The 16,075-nt window shown below is 41.8% G+C and overlaps 2 protein-coding genes across 5 annotated transcripts; both read right to left on the reverse strand.

The window, feature by feature from the left end:
• Positions 1 to 895: 895 nt before the first annotated feature.
• On the reverse strand, positions 896 to 5,976 carry LOC112054431 (oocyte zinc finger protein XlCOF6-like). Of its 4 annotated transcripts, none has more exons than XM_052889981.1 (8): positions 5,602 to 5,970; positions 4,393 to 4,567; positions 4,185 to 4,277; positions 3,937 to 4,071; positions 3,391 to 3,852; positions 3,094 to 3,284; positions 2,655 to 2,716; positions 896 to 2,158 (listed from the first exon to the last, which is right to left on the reverse strand). In XM_052889981.1, the coding sequence occupies exons 1-8, from the start codon at positions 5,679 to 5,681 to the stop codon at positions 1,362 to 1,364; spliced, it is 1,995 nt and encodes a 664-aa protein (XP_052745941.1). In that variant the 5' UTR covers positions 5,682 to 5,970; the 3' UTR covers positions 896 to 1,361. The 4 variants fall into 4 exon arrangements, with proteins under 4 accessions (XP_052745941.1, XP_052745940.1, XP_052745942.1 ...); XM_052889980.1 differs by having other exon boundaries at positions 3,937 to 4,080; XM_052889982.1 differs by having other exon boundaries at positions 3,190 to 3,284; positions 3,937 to 4,080; positions 5,602 to 5,969.
• A 365-nt stretch (positions 5,977 to 6,341) lies between these two features.
• Positions 6,342 to 14,733, reverse strand: LOC112054421 (cytoplasmic dynein 2 intermediate chain 2-like). Its single transcript, XM_052889984.1, has 9 exons — positions 14,374 to 14,733; positions 13,356 to 13,483; positions 12,402 to 12,562; positions 11,924 to 12,009; positions 10,475 to 10,650; positions 9,631 to 9,806; positions 8,260 to 8,458; positions 7,731 to 7,906; positions 6,342 to 6,822 (listed from the first exon to the last, which is right to left on the reverse strand). The coding sequence occupies exons 1-9, from the start codon at positions 14,582 to 14,584 to the stop codon at positions 6,720 to 6,722; spliced, it is 1,416 nt and encodes a 471-aa protein (XP_052745944.1). The 5' UTR covers positions 14,585 to 14,733; the 3' UTR covers positions 6,342 to 6,719.
• Between the last annotated feature and the right edge of the window lie 1,342 nt (positions 14,734 to 16,075).

Consider the following 16,075-nt stretch of genomic DNA (forward strand, 5'->3'; position numbering starts at 1 on the left):
GGGTTGCTCTACACACTACGCGGATAGCCAGTTTGCGGTTGCCCGCTATTGCCGGTGAACGTTTTTATCGACGCTACCGCATTAACTATGGATTTTTAATACGCTCAAAAGTTTTTCAAACGATTTTAGACTCATTCTATTTTATACCTCATCCAAAAAACTTATCTCCATACTTTTTGAGCTCTTCGAAAAACAATTCAAAATGCTTACTCTCATATCGAGCTTGCAAATAAGGATGCACTCAGTACCCTTTTTTCTGTTTCTTCTTCTTTAGTAAATATAATAAATAGCTGCTGCTTCTTCTAGACCGAACCGCAAACCATGACGGTTTCTAACCGCACTTTCCGGTTACCGGCTTTCAGTCACCCGGTTAACCGCAAGCGCAACCGCGTCCTGCGGTTGCGGTGCGACTAACCGGATAGTGCGTTGGTACCCTTAGACCGGGCCAGCGTGTGAACACGCGACGAGCGTTTTTAGCAGAACGTCAAGGTTTTTGCTTTGTCGTAATAACAGTGCGAAAAACACAACTGTTGTGTTAGGCTTAGCATGGTAGGGATTTTTATAGCATAGCATTTATTTACCAGCAGTCAAAGTGACGTTCGCTGCGGCACTGATTTTTGTGCGTCTGGTGCGGTACGAGGTTTTTTGACCTCGTACTAAAAAATTGTAGTGTGGTACGAGGTCAATCGACCTCGCAACTATTGAAGATGCTAGATGTACGAGGTCAATTGACCTCGTACCGCAGCGAACGTGTTAAAAATAAAAGAACACTTACTGTGGTAGGACTATAATAGTTAGATATATGCTGTCGCGACACTTTTTGTAGAAAATGATGTGTTCTACAAAGTTGTAGTACATTATGTTATTCTAACATCAATAGTTTTTGTAGTGCACGTGATGTAAACAATATTAGGTAATTTTGTGCACCTTGAGTTACATTATTGGAGTTTCAGGAAGGATCTCTAATTTTTTTGAAAATACAATATAGCCTATAGCCTTCTTCGTTAAATGGGCTATCTAACACTGAAAGAATTTTTCAAATCGGACCAGTAGTTCCTGAGATTAGCGCGTTCAAACAAACAAACTCTTCAGCTTTATAATATTAGGCTCCACCTTCTCAGGCTACTAGTAAATCCACAACTGATCAGCAGTGTGGGTTTTCATGTGCTGTACTGACTTCTTTGGGCACATTTATAACTGCATATATGTATAACAACTATAAGGCTTTTTACCAGTGTGGAATGGATTTTGTGTCTTAATAAATGACTTTTATGCGGAGCTTTATAGTTGCACATGTCACAGGAAAATGGCTTATCACCAGTGTGGGTTCTCTTGTGTCGTAATAAATGACTTATGTAGAGCTAGTTGCACACATCACTGGAAAATGGCTTTTCACCAGTGTGGGTTCTCTTGTGTCTTAATAAATATCTTTTTTGTGCACATTTGTAATTGCACATCTCACATGAAAATGACATTTCCTCATTGTGGGTTTTAATATGCCGTAATAAACAACTTTTTCGTGCACATTTATAATTGCAACTCTCACAGCTCAATGGTTTTTCACCAGTGTGGGTTTTAATATGGTCTAATAAAGTACCTTTTCGTGCAAATTTGGAATTGCATATCTTACAGGAAAATGGCTTTTCACCAGTATGAGTTTTTATGTGCAGTAATAAATGACTTCGTTGTGCACATTGGAAATTGCATGTATCACAGGAAAATGGCTTTTCACCAGTGTGGGTTCTCGTATGCTTTAACAAGTCACCTTTATAAAACGTTTTATAATGACACAAGACACAAGAGTAAGGCTTGGCAGCAGTGTGGGTTCTCATATGCTTTAACAAGTCACCTTTATATAAAGCTTTATAATGACATAAGACACAAGAGTGAGGCTTGCCAGCAGTGTGGGCTCCCACGCGTAGATTCTCATCTAGTACAGCTTCCTTGGGTTTCTTGAATATATCGTATAACTGGACTACACAATTTGTGAATTTATTTATATCTGTGTACGGTTTGGTGCCGCTCTGAGATGATCGGTTGTCCAGTTCGTCAATGTCAGTTTCAAGGATTTGTTGGCTTGTCAGGATCGCACCTCCTCCTTCAGTTGCCTGCACTTTGCTCTCGTCGTTTGCCGCAAGTCTCGCGGACAGTGGAGCGACTGAAACAATACATTCTTCTTACAATTGAGTCCGACAAACGTTTGCGACAGCTCTACTGCTACTATATCGCCTGAACGTCAACACAACAACAACTAATATTCTGCCAGTACAGTAATGTTGTTGGAAAGGTCCACTTGGTAAAAGGAAAATAGGATGGCCTATAGGAAGGTGGGTGGACGACATTACCGCAGTGGCCGGCCAAGGTTGGATGGAACTCACAAAAGAAAGGAACAAATGGAAAAAGATGGAGGACGCTTATACCCGAAGAGGCCCAATTATTAACTAGTACATAACATAATTAATTATTTAGATAAATATATAGATTAGTTAGAATAGTTTTAAGATATTGATAAGTACTATCTAAATGGGAAAAATAAAGCTTATTATTTTATTATTATTACAGTAATTTTGTCGCACACGTCCACACCCTTTCGGTTTCTACCTGACATCGTACTGGATGTCGGTGCAATGTAGTGCATGTCATTTGTCACTCACCTACAGCCGGAGCGCAGCCTGCAGCCGGGGCAGGCTCATCGCTCAGCCTCTGACTCCCTGTCCTGTGGAACAGCAGCAGAATGTGAGTCTGAGCTGGGACGTAGTGCACAAGCAGTGTTGTGTCATGACACTAGTGTCCTTGTATACTGACTTGTTCTGCAGCACGAGTGAGTCACCGCTGCGGCTCACAGCTGCACGAGGCTCGCACACTTGTGATGCATCACATGCAGCGTCGTTGTATACTGACTTGTTCTGCAGCACGAGTGAGTCACCGCTGCGGCTCACAGCTGCACGAGGCTCGCACACTTGTGATGCATCACATGCAGCGTCGTTGTATACTGACTTGTTCTGCAGCACGAGTGAGTCACCGCTGCGGCTCACAGCTGCACGAGGCTCGCACACTTGTGATGCATCACATGCAGCGTCGTTGTATACTGACTTGTTCTGCAGCACGAGTGAGTCACCGCTGCGGCTCACAGCTGCACCAGGCTCGCACACTTGTGATGCATCACATGCAGCGTCGTTGTATACTGACTTGTTCTGCAGCACAAGTGAGTCACCGCTGCGGCTCACAGCTGCACCAGGCTCGCACACTTGTGATGCATCACATGCAGCGTCGCCGCCAGCGTCCTGCCAAATACAAAACTCATTCACACGTCTGTCTGTCCACAGAGGTTATTGTATGACATATGCAGAGGCCATATACCACCTCCGTCGAGAAAAACACAAGTCTCACCTGGAGGTGCTTGATCCTATGTTTGTAGTATGCATTCTCTTCCACAAACTCTTGGAAACAAATGGTACATCCAAAGGTAACACTTTCACTCTTTATTTCAATCTCGTGTTTTGCAACTGCAGTGCAGGAAGTTGCTGCTCTTCTATGAAGAGCTTCACTCACAGCCTCAGCCAGTGGCTCCACTTCTAACTTGATGCTTATAGTGTATTCCTCCTTGGATACACAGTGATCTTCTTGCGCCAATTCCAAGTTATCAGCTCTCGAAATGGAATCAGAACTGCCTTCATTCTTTACAACTGTTACAACATCTCCCACTACAGATTCCTCTACTGCCGTTTGCTCCTCTTCATCAGTGTGATCTATGTACAAGTCACAATGGTTAGCTCCTAATGTTGTTTGTGTCAAATTACACTTCAGATGTGCAGTTGTGCAGTTCATCAATTCTTTGTGTTGTATAGTATTCTGAAACAAGGTCAATGTTAACACCAAACAATCAACTCCTCAAGTAAGGTAACAAGACATTAATTATTAATACTGAGTACTCACTAATTCATGTTGTTCAACTAAGTCTGTCATCAGTGAATGGGCTCTCAAGCTCAAGTCTCTAAATCTACTGAAGTTAATCAATCTCTGAGCACACAGCACACAGAGTGTTTGCTTCAGGTTTCCTCGACGACACAACTGAAACAACTGCACACAATTATGAGTGATAAAAAGAAAAACTGAGACAAATGTTGACCTATGTTTTATATCCCTTTACAGTTTCAATTAGTACAATTTGATTGTCAACTCACAGACAGTCCAGTTAGCTGTTCATATGCCTCCTCCAACTTGTGTTTACTCATTAGAGACAGCTTGCTGCCAGTGTCCAGGCATATCATGCACATCTGTAAATATACCAACAGTTACTTCTACATTACTACTTGCATATGAGTAATGCTGCTATAAGTATGTCTTAGCACTTCCTTGATCTAAATTCACAAATAAAAACAACAAACTGACCTGCACTGTTGAAGGAATAGCATGAGAGTGAATCTGCCTCACACAACTCTCTGTTGTACATAAGTCGTCATCCAGAAAGTGCTGGGAGCAGACCACAGCAGGGTCGGGCAGGTGATGGTCTTGTGTGCCGAGGGCTCTGAGCCAAGCAGTACGGAGATTGCCTTCACTGGGTAATCTGTAAAACAACCATTGTAGTAAACACAACCATACCTACATAAGTGATAGCATGTTTCCACTACTAAGATTTAGGTTTACCCTAGAAATTGATGAAAATTTCAACACTTAGCTGTATTGAGTTTTGACAAGACAAGGAATGCATCAGATAAGGAATGCAAGGATTAATAAATGGAATCAATAAAGCTCAGTCACTCGGTAGTACAGAGTATAGTAATATGTGAGGCAAGGTCATAGTTATGGATGGAAGGTCATAGTTATGGATTTTGAAAGACAGAATAGGGATGATGACAGTTTTTTAAATCATATATAAATTAGGAGTATGCTAATAGTAAAGCAATTTTGTAAAATTAACAGGATATCTGCAATCGTTACTTTTGGAGCTACAGGGATTTAAAGGGTCAGATTTGCAGCGCTGCTGCGTATTTTGAAAAACGCCCCATACTAAATAATATGATTTAATGACGTTGTAGGTCATAATGATTGTTACATTTGTATGTTTGTATTCAAACAAAATTATAAATAACTTTTTTGTGTGTTTAAGTTGATATTGAAAAATGTCAAATTCAATTTAAGGAAGCTTAAACTGTATGAATTTTCATCTAATTACGATAAAAAAATTTCTAATACTTTTTGAAGTTTTATATTGCTAATATCCAGACAATCTTTGCTTTTTATGTATACATTGATCTTTTTTACCCGAATCTATACTAATATTATAAAGCTGAAGAGTTTGTTTGTTTGTTTGATTGAACGTGCTAATCTCTGGAACTACTGGTCCGATCTGAAAAATTCTTTCAGTGTTAGATAGCCCATTTATCGAGGTAGGCTATATATTATCCCTGTACTCCTACGGGAACGGGTAAAACCGCGCGGCGTCAGCTAGTGTATCATAAAAATCTATATTTTCAAACCGTCATCATCATCCCCGTTAAACTTGTTGACAAAGAGTTGTAAAGTAGGCTATTAATCTGCCGGAAGTGCCGGAGATTGTCTTCTGTGGCCTAAATTCATGAGACTAATAATTTTGCTCACCCATGGAAGGTAATTCCCGTTCTCTCAGATGCCGACGCATTGTCTGAAGTGTTTTCGCAGAAAGGCACACAGCACCGCATTGTTGGTGTGTAATGATCACTGACGATCAGCTAATTTTAATGAGTAAATACATTAATATTAGGTGATCGCCAGTGTTCACAACAACATCTAAATTCTAAAACACTTCACGTTTCATTTGTGGTATAAGTAGTTAACATTATCCTAACCATCTTTACTTTTATTACTTATCCGAGACATTCGACATTTTCAGGTTTCTGTGATGTTTTAGTTAAAAGTTAATAGGTCGTGGAGATTATAAACTGATATATTTAAATTCAAAAAATTATTAATCTTCAAAGAATTTATTGACATAAAAAATAGAGTACCACAGATTAATAGATACTACCACAGACGACAAATTAACAAACAGCACTGACCACGCACAGACGACTAATAAAGAAAGAGTAAATTAATAAAGTACATTGTTGACAATGACATTGGCAGCACCATCTTGACGTGGTTTAGCCATGCTGTGGAACGCAAAAAGCAAGAGTAGTAGTAGTCAAAAGATTACTTTTTACACAAAAAGGTTACTTTTTTTAATATTTCGGGTAACTTCTCATAGGATCCAACTGGCAACACTGCGTCTTGTACCGAATCGTAAATCTATGATGACCAACCATCACACAAAGACCATAATTAAACTTATTAACAAGACTATGCACCTAAAATTTTTGCTAAGCTAAAATGAGATCTAATGTCTTCGTATTAAGATAGCTATTTCGTTATAGGTGATAGCTAGCTAAAAGCGGCCCTGGCGAGACGGCTCCCACTGGTTGTGTGTCTTTGTCTGACGTCTTGCCAGCTCAACTAATTATTGGGCTTGGTAGAAATGGTAGAAAATTTAATATTTTGCATCTTTATGATTTACCAAAACAAACAATCTATAATCTTTGAAACTCATTTTAATATTTAAACAGTTATAGAAAGAGTAGTATATACTCTTTCTCAAAAACACTGTCATATTACCACTCCACAGCGGGGCTAAACAAGCATTTCAGCCTCTAGTATCGGCTTCAGCACGCAGTTTGTAAAAACTCTCTGGTTACTCTGTGGTATTAAGCTGTACATTTTGAGCTGCGATGCTTCACCAGCGAAGGCAGCTCCCACACGTGGACTGTTCCGGCGTCGTCGCCCGTCGCCACCAGTGCGCCACTAGAGCTGGCAAAAGACTTTCATCATCAACAAAAGGATAAAGAAGCATTTGGCTGGTGGGAGGCTTCGGCCGTAGCTAGTTACCACCCTACGCAATGACGTGTCGCTAAGCGATTGCGTTCCAGTACGATGACGTGTAGAAACCGAAAGTGGTACGGATTTTCATCCAACTACTAACAGGTTAGCCTGCATCCATCTTAGATTGTATCATCACTTACCATCAGGTGAGATTGTAGTCAAGGGCTAACATGTAAATAATCTATACTAATATTATAAAGCTAAAGAGTTTGTTTGTTTGAACGCTAATCTCAGGAACTGGTCTGATTTGAAAAATTCTTTCAGTGTTAGATAGCTCATTTATCGAGGAAGGCTATATGCTATATAATATCCTCGTATTCCAACGAGAACGGGAACCACGCAGGTGAAACCGCGCGGCGTCAGCTAGTATAATATAACTAGAGGACCCGGTCAAGCTTCGCTTTGACTAATGTGCACTTTTTCTCTACCCTTACCTACCCCTACCCTAATTTTCCGGTATGAAAAGTCCATAGTAGCCTATGTAATAATCCAGAGTAAAATCTATTCCCATTGCAAATTTTAGTCAAAACGATTAAGTATACACACACTTTTAGTAAGCCACTGGGGCGAAGCTTAGACAGTCTGTGGCGAACGAACTCTTTCGTTCGCCCACTTTAAGTTAGGCCATCTACATTCACATTCCAGATTCATTTCATATTTAGAATTCCCTCGACCGCGCATGCGTGGATATATTGTTTCGCCCATCCATTACATCTTTACCGTTTCTTCTTTCCACACCGCTTCATCTATTTGATAGTACTTTTAAATATACCAATCAACATCGTCGACTTCATAACTATATACTAATATCAAACCTCCATGGCGATAAGTCTCACCCGCTATTAGCGGCGACGCAGCGCACAGGCCCCCGCGCCGCGAGGCCTGCGGCGCGCAGAGGCCTGCCGGCGCGGGCCTCGTACGCTCGCAGCGCCGGCTCGAGGCCCCCCAGCCCGAGCAGCAGGCGCGGGCCCGCCCAGCACAGGCACCACACCGGCGCGTGCAGCCAAAGCACCTGCACCGATCAACAATACAGGGTGTCCCGTAAATACGACATACTCTACAGGCTGATAGCTGACATCAAGGCCTAACAATATATATGTTAGCCTAAAACTTTTGGTTACAGAACAAGAGAAGTTTTATGGAACCCTCAAAATGTAATGTCAAAGTAGAGTGGATGCGTGCAAAGAAAAGAACACGTGTGACGAGGGCTAGTGTTTGTTAACGAAATGCGAGAAGAGAAAAGTCGAATGATTCGTAGTCAATGCGCGTCCAGGGCAGCAGGGAACATGCAATGTAAGGAATATATGTTGCATTGTAATTACATGTTGCATTGCACCAATCTGTACCCTAGTATGTTTAGATCACCTGCAGCGGTGCACTCTGGTCTATGTCGTAGAGCCGTAGCTCCGCGTCCACGGAGACGGACGCGAACACGTGCGTTTCTTGGCGGCTGAACTGCGCGTCCAGTACGCTGGCGGCGTGCGGCTGGACGACGACATACGACGGGTCTACGCCGGCGGACGCAGGCTGGACCTTGCACAGACTCAGCTTGCCGCTCTTGGTGCTGTTGATGATGGTATAATGTAACAGAAGCGGATTAAAGACAGAAAAATGATTGTTGTAAAAAACAAGTCACGCAACTTTTACTCAGGTAAGGATCAAACATCAACATCAAAACGCGTGACGTCAGCAATGAGAGAGCAGCACGTAAATGCTAGAGTCAGTAAGAAAAAGCGAGATAAATGCTGGTGTCACCTACATTCTTGGTCCATGCACAATGCTGAGCTGGCATCTTTTCTACCTTGTGCCAAACATGACAGAGTACCTAAATGATGCTTCTATTACTTGAATAGATTTTTGACGGCCTCCGTGGCGCAGTGGTATGCGCGGTGGATTTACAAAACGGAGGTCCTGGGTTCGATCCCCGGCTGGGCAGATTGAGATTTTCTTAATTTGTTCAGGTCTGGCTGGTGGGAGGCTTCGGCCGTGGCTAGTTACCACCCTACCGGCAAAGACGTACCGCCAAGATAGTTAGCGTTCCGGCACGATGCCGTGTAGAAACCGAAAGGGGTGTGAATTTTCATCCTCCTCCTAACAAGTTATCCCGCTTCCATCTTAGACTGCATTATCACTTACCATCAGGTGAGATTGTAGTCAAGGGCTAAGTTGTAAAGAATAAAAAAAAAAAAACTTGAGTTTTGGTCTTGCTCTAGTGGTTAAGTTTTCGGGCACTAAAATCTATCTATCGGATGAGGCATATTGCCGTGTTTGGTGCAATAAAAAAGAAGTTTTTAGTAAAACTACTTTACGCACTCTTAACTTGATGAATAAGCTGGTCAGTGCCTTACGAAAATTGTAACCGAGCGATGCGTGTTTCGGGCACAGCGCAACAATGTTTGTTATTTTAAACTACCAGTAGATGGCGTTCTCGCAGAACTTTGAAACAATCACTTTTTGTACATGTAAACATGTTGCGACAGAGTTATGCTTGAGGATCATAGATGGCGCTTTTACATTATTTTTGAAAGAAGTTTTACTACAGTCGCGTGGTCTACACGTTTTTTCTTCTTTCTATAAGAACATACTCCACAACAGAGACGTCAACCGGCATCTGCTCGCGCTCTAGTTTTAGAGTCTCGACGAACTCTTGACGATGTCGAAGCACGTGACATCAGCAAAGAGTGAGCAGCACGCAAATATCAGAGACCGATGACAGAGAGCGAGACAAGAACATACCCAACAACAAACACGTCGGGTCTCGACGGACTCTTGACGAAGTCGAAGCACGTGACGTCAGCAGGTCGGCCGCGTGCCTCGCTGACGGCGTACTGAACTATGTGCTCGAAGAGCGGCACGCCGGCGTTGACGTGCCAAGCGTCCAGCGTGCCGTCCGCGCCCGCAGACACCAGCACCTGGAATGGGGTCCCAGCTGAAAATTGCGCAATCCCCTGGGTCTATAGCCATGTGGGTACGATTCTCTTTCTATAAACGCCAACGTTTTGAAAATTAACAAAATATATGGGAATGAGAGATCCGATCAACAACTTGATCACGTGATCTGGGGGGTGATTCCGTTGATTATACTCGTCGATGTAACATTTGCTTATAAAAAGATAAAGAAACATTATTAGAATTTGAACTTTATTTCTATGGGATGCCAAAAATAAAATATCACTAACAATGACCACGAAAATTAGTGAAGTCACATCGCTGTAATTTTACAGAATGCAGGGGCTTTTGATAATTAATGTCATTCCCATGTACATTATTTACACACCTTCAAAGACAACCGTTAGATTGAGAGAATACTAAAATAATCTTTTTAACATAAAAATGGAACCGACTTCAAAGACGTATTTAAGTTGTTTTGATTTTCATGAAAATGACATGGGACCAATCTGGAAGTATACTCCTTCAAACAAAAAATGATTTTTCAAAATTGGTTAATAAACTACGAAGTTATGAGGTAACAAACGTTAAAAAAAACATACGCGTCGAATCGTGAGAACCTCCTCCTTTTTTGAAATTAGTTAAATAGTCAGAATGATGCATGGCAAATGCTTTAAGAGGAATCTCGTACCTGGTCCGCCCTCCTGGGTGTCTTGTGGGTCAGCGCGAGGAACCTGTCAACGAGCGGTGCGTCGGCCCAGCGCAGCGCCGACACGCGTCGACAGCCGTGGCGGTCGTCGGCCGACGCCAGCTTGCAGTCGCCCCCGTCGGACAGATTGTAAACTACCACTTCTCCCGAGCTGGTACCTATTCAATTCATTCATTATTGACTTCGACCGGGTATACTCGTATTACTGAAGTAAACATGAGCGGCCTCCGGCCGCGCGCGTTGCTACTCTCCGGCTGTAACCTAGCGTAATAATGCGCAGACTCCGGCCGGTTATTTTACCTATGTACATAATAACAATAATAATAATTTATTTATTCATCAAAAAGCAGGTTTACAAAGATTGCTTAAATATAATAAGACCCTGATACTTTCTACCAGCCAGATACTTTCTACCGTGATAGCACAGTGGATGACCTCTGCCTCCGATTCCGGAGGGTGTGGGTTCGAATCCGGTCCGGGGCATGTACCTCCAACTTTTCAGTTGTGTGCATTTTAAGAAATTAAATATCACGTGTCTCAATCGGTGAAGGAAAACATCGTGAGGAAACCTGAATACCAGAGAATTATCTTAATTCTCTGCGTGTGTGAAGTCTGCCAATTCCGCATTGGGCCAGCGTGGTGGGCTATTGGCCTTATCCCTCTCATTCTGAGAGGAGACTCGAGCTCAGCAGTGAGCCGAATATCGGTTGATGACGACGACTGACGACTTTCTACCATAATAATTTGGTGTATGAAAAATTTAAATAGACTATGTATAATCCTAATTTATAAGGAAATAGATAAAAATGAAAACATATGTTATAGCTTATACAATTTAACATTTTATGATTCACATATGCGCGGCCTAGGGCCGTGCGCGTTCATACTCTCCGGATGTGACTTATCATTATCATCAGTTGACTGTTTCCTGAGAACCGTGATAGCCCAGTGGTATGAACTCTGCCTTCGATTCCGATATTTGTTAATACAGAGTAAAATCTATTTCCATTCCAAATTTCAGCCAAATCGCTTCAGTAGCCACTGTGCAAAGAGGAACAAACATACACACTTACCAGTGGCACAGTTAGTTATGTACCAGTTCCGGATTAAGGAAACTATGCAGTCTTCAGTCCAAGTTTGTGGGCAAATGAACCATATATTCTATTACATTCTTTTCTAACCACCGCTATGTCGTTGATATTCTTCGGACGCGTATCAAGCGGTTTCGTTCCTTCCTTATATGCACTGTAAAGATGTGGAATACTCTTCCAGCTTCCGTCTTCCCCACCACCTACAATATGGGTATCAAATCAAGCGGCATCTTCTAGGCAAGCGCGTTAGGCTGCATTATCGCTTACTATCAGGCGTGATTGCAGCTGAGCGCTTGCTTATACAAAGTAAAAATAAATAAATAAAAAAAAATCAACTCACCGTACGCTAACAAGCCAGCTAGTGAGGGGTGATACTGTAGCGCCGTCACGCAACTCTTCTCGGCCAAGTCTGCAGAGTGTACGAACCTGGCAACGTTAGAGGGACAGGTAAAAGGTACTGTAGTGTTTGTGTCTACTAAATATATATGGTATTGGGAGAAAGCGGTCAATCTGTCAGTCAGTGTTGCCAACCCTTGTGTTTTAATAGTAGATTTGCTGTTTTCACATTGTCCATGTTTTCTTTTTCATTCCTATTTTTTACAGATTTTCAACTAGCGTTCAACCACCTATTACACTACTATGCATTTTTTTTGATAACCACTACGTAATAAAAAAAAATTTCACGTTCTAGTAACTTAGAAAATTGTTTAATAGACTTGAGAAAACACAGTTATCTTGGAATCACAGACAGACGCTTCAATTTCTATATGCTTCTATATTGATAGTTCAATTGTAACTCTAAGAGCAGTAAGTCTCACCTGTCCTCGCTTTGCTTGAGCGTGTACACGCTGACCACGCCAGCGCTCTCGGCGCGAGCACCGTGCTGCCCCACGCACGCTGCCAGCGAGTTGCCGGCGCCGCTCCACGTGACGCCCAGCACTGAGCCGTGGTCGCCTGCCGCGCGCTGCAGGCTGATCTCCTACAGGCAATAGCGGTCGGGATATTCTACCATTCATTCATAAGAGGAAAGGTGTATAATAACCACGCCACAGTGCCGTAAAGAGCCTTTTCCGCGCCCTGTGCGAGCTTCTATAACAGTAGACCCTTTGCCTATCATACCACCCACTGTGTCTCACTCACTAAAACTCAAACGCAGGTTCACACGAGTCGCCCATTCTAATGCTTAATTCTGTCTATTCTTGCGCCCTCAAGAGATTACGCCCTGTGCCTGGGCACAGGTGGCACCGCCCTATTTACGACACAGCCACGCCAGCGCTCTCGGAGCGAGCACTGTACTGTCTCACGCACCTGCTATTGCCTGCAGGCTGATCTTCTACAGGCAATAGCGGTCGGGATAGTCTACCATTGATTCATAAGAGGAAAGGTGTATAATGACCACGCCAGCGCTCTCGGAGCGAGCACCGATATAGATATCTCCTCGTTATCAACCCATATTCGGCTCACTGTTTAGCTCGAGTTTCCGCTCAGAATGAAAGGGGCTACGCCAATAGTCCACCACGCTGGCCCAATGCGAATTGGCAGACTTCACACACGCAGAGAATTAAGAAAATTCTCTGATATGCAAGTTTCCTCACGATGTTTTCCTTCACCGTTTGAGACACGTGACAGTTAATTTCTTAAAATGCACACAACTCATCTCCTACAGGCAATAAATAACACTTAGCTCCTGTAGTAGACTGTTAAAAAGGCTGATACTGATAATAACTCTTGGGTATGGAACTTTATAAAACATGATATCGTTTCAAGCCAACCTGTAACAGCTTAGCGCTAACAGCATCCTCGTCGTCAGAGTCTGACGAGTCGCTGGAGAGAGCGGCGTCATTCTGGTCCAACTGCTGCATCATGGCCGGCACCACTCTGCGCAGGAACTCGTTCAGACCTGAACCAATGAATCTATATCTATCTATACCCCCCTAGCCAATTGGCACGTCGATTCTCTTTCTACGCTTCGAAAACTAGAAATCGACAGGTCACGTGATCAAGATCTGTCATCCCCACACATTTTTCTAGTTTTCGAAGTGTTAGCGATCGTAGAAAGAGAATCGACATGCCACGTGGCTAGAGGGGCTGTACTGTGCATACTCGTAAAACGCTAATAATAGTTACAATACACACTATTATACAAAAAATCACTAACACGACTAGCAGCGTGACGGTGACGACGCTGCCTAACAAACAACTGAGCTCAAGTCATCAAATACCCTTTTATTTATACAAACACTGTTGCAACAACGTCATACAAATACCACAATAACACAATTTTAATACCATCCGTAATCGAGGAGTCGTAACTCGAGTCGTAACAATCCTATCCTACTAGTATTATAAACGCGAAAGTTTGTATGTATGTTTTTATGTTTGTTACTCTATAACGCCGCTACCGATTTGGCTGGAAATAGATTTTACTCTGGATTAACATATAGGCTACTTTATATTCCGAAAAATCCATGGTTTCCAGAGATTTGCGAAAACTGATGATTTTGATGATATGACTGTTTGTCATATCATCAAAATCAACTCTTTCACGCCTCGACTACTGAACCGAATTAGCTGAAATTTCGCATTGATATATATTATAGCCTGGATATACTACTTTTTATCCCGGATATTTTAATCCATAGTTTCCGAGGGATTTGACAAAAACTAAATTCCACGCGGACGAAGTCGCGGGCGTCCGCTAGTATGCTATATTTTACCCCATATTCGCACAAGTAGGGAAACTACTCGAGTAAAACCTTGTGGGGTCTAGAGATGAATAAAGGCTCAAACCTGGAGGAGGATATTCTTTGTTCACAACCTCTGCTTTCAAATCTTCAGGGCACACCATAGAACTGGTGTCCTCTGACGTATTGGTTTGGGAACCAGTGCCAATCTCAACAAACTCTGTTGTTTGGGAAGCGCTGCTTTTACTCGGTCTGCTGTTTTGACTTACACAGTCGAAACCCACCGCCTCACTGTCGAAACCAGTTAAGTTTGACATATTCAGTTTAACATAACAGTTAAATTATAATATGTTTAAATTACAATTTATTCTAACGTTACAATAACTTTTTATTTGTTTACTTGGATATGGGTTGTCATGGCAACGAGTTTTTTTTAATGACTTTATTCTCTATGGTTTTATCTCGACGTACGTTTTAGACGTAGGTACGTTTTTATTTTTCGTAGACTGACACAGAAACAAAGCAAATTTATACTAATAATATAAAGAGGTAAAGTTTATAAGTTCAGTAAACATTCTTTGAAAGGGGTATCTTCGAACTATCAAATTTCAAAAATTCTTTCACCAGTAGAATGCTACGTTATCGGGGAGTGCTATATGCTATATATAGATACCATATACATTAGCAGAGTTATCATAGTTTTTGTCATACAGGTCGAACCGAAATTCATCATTAATTCGTATGCGCTGCCTTACCCATTGAGTAAAAATACCTTAGAATGTATGGAGGCTTTATGTGCCTTTAAAAGTTCTACAAAAAAGTCCGAATCTTATCTATCTATACTAATATTATAAAGAGGTAAAGTTTGTAAGTTTGTAAGTTTGTAACAATTTTTTGAAATGGGGTAATCTTCGGAACTACTGGACCGATTTTAAAAATTCTTTCACCAGTAGAATGCTACGTTATCGGGGAGTGCTATAGGCTATATTTTATATTTCTATCATATATTACTACTGAGATATCGCGGGTTTTCTCTTACAGGTCAGACCGAAAAACTTACTTATTCGCATGCGCTGCCTCAACCATTGCGTATAACTGAAATAAATGTATGGAGGCTTTTTGAACCTTTAAAAGTTCTACAAAAAAGTCCGCGACACCATATATCTATCTTTTATATTTTAGCAGATATAGTACCTTTAGCACTTTAATAAATTATTTAAATTTTAAACTAAGGTTTACGTCATTATTTACACAACTAAACTTAAATCCTTATCAAAATAAATGATTTAATAATCACAAGGATATTATAGAGATAAGATTTGCCCTTTACAGTATGTTATTTAGTTATATAGTTTCGGAGATAATACAAAATTTCTGAAAGTCGCAGAAATGCCGCTATATGACGCCCCGCGGTTTCAATTACGTGGTTCCCGTTCCCGTATGAATATGAGGACCAAACATAGCCTATGACACTCGCAAATAATGTAGCTTTCTATTGGTAAAAGAATTTTCCAAATCGGTCCAGTAGATCCAGAGATTACCCCCGACAACCACACAAACTTTACCTCTTTATAGTATTAGCATAGAAGTCGCTTGGGAAATTATAGTCTTTTGGTCATTGCACCACGCACAAAAGGCTGGAACAATTTTGCTGAGGGTAGGGATAGGATAGAGGTAGGGAAGGGGTAGGATAGAGGTAGGGTAGGGGTAATTTAGGGAAAGTGTAGGGTAGGGTAGGGTGGGGTACGGATAAGGTAGGGGAAGGGTAGGGTAGGGGCAAGGTAGAGGTAGGGGAAGGATATGGAACG

The sequence above is a fragment of the Bicyclus anynana genome, chromosome 26 (genome assembly GCF_947172395.1).
Source record: "Bicyclus anynana chromosome 26, ilBicAnyn1.1, whole genome shotgun sequence".
Taxonomy (NCBI): domain Eukaryota; kingdom Metazoa; phylum Arthropoda; class Insecta; order Lepidoptera; family Nymphalidae; genus Bicyclus; species Bicyclus anynana.

What these genes read in the sequence shown, in the direction of transcription:
- LOC112054431 (XM_052889980.1), bottom strand. Translation starts at nt 5,681, where the DNA reads ATGCGGTGCTGTGTGCCTTTCTGCGAAAACACTTCAGACAATGCGTCG. An exon ending in TCACTCGTGCTGCAGAACAA is followed by an intron (nt 2,717 to 3,093) that starts GTCAGTATACAA and finishes GCTGTTCCACAG; the next exon opens with GACAGGGAGTCAGAGGCTGA. An exon ending in AGGCTGCGCTCCGGCTGTAG is followed by an intron (nt 2,159 to 2,654) that starts GTGAGTGACAAA and finishes GTATTGTTTCAG; the next exon opens with TCGCTCCACTGTCCGCGAGA.
- LOC112054421 (XM_052889984.1), bottom strand. Translation starts at nt 14,584, where the DNA reads ATGTCAAACTTAACTGGTTTCGACAGTGAGGCGGTGGGTTTCGACTGT. An exon ending in TTAGCGCTAAGCTGTTACAG is followed by an intron (nt 12,563 to 13,355) that starts GTTGGCTTGAAA and finishes TATTGCCTGTAG; the next exon opens with GAGATCAGCCTGCAGCGCGC. An exon ending in CCCGACGTGTTTGTTGTTGG is followed by an intron (nt 8,459 to 9,630) that starts GTATGTTCTTGT and finishes CATCATCAACAG; the next exon opens with CACCAAGAGCGGCAAGCTGA.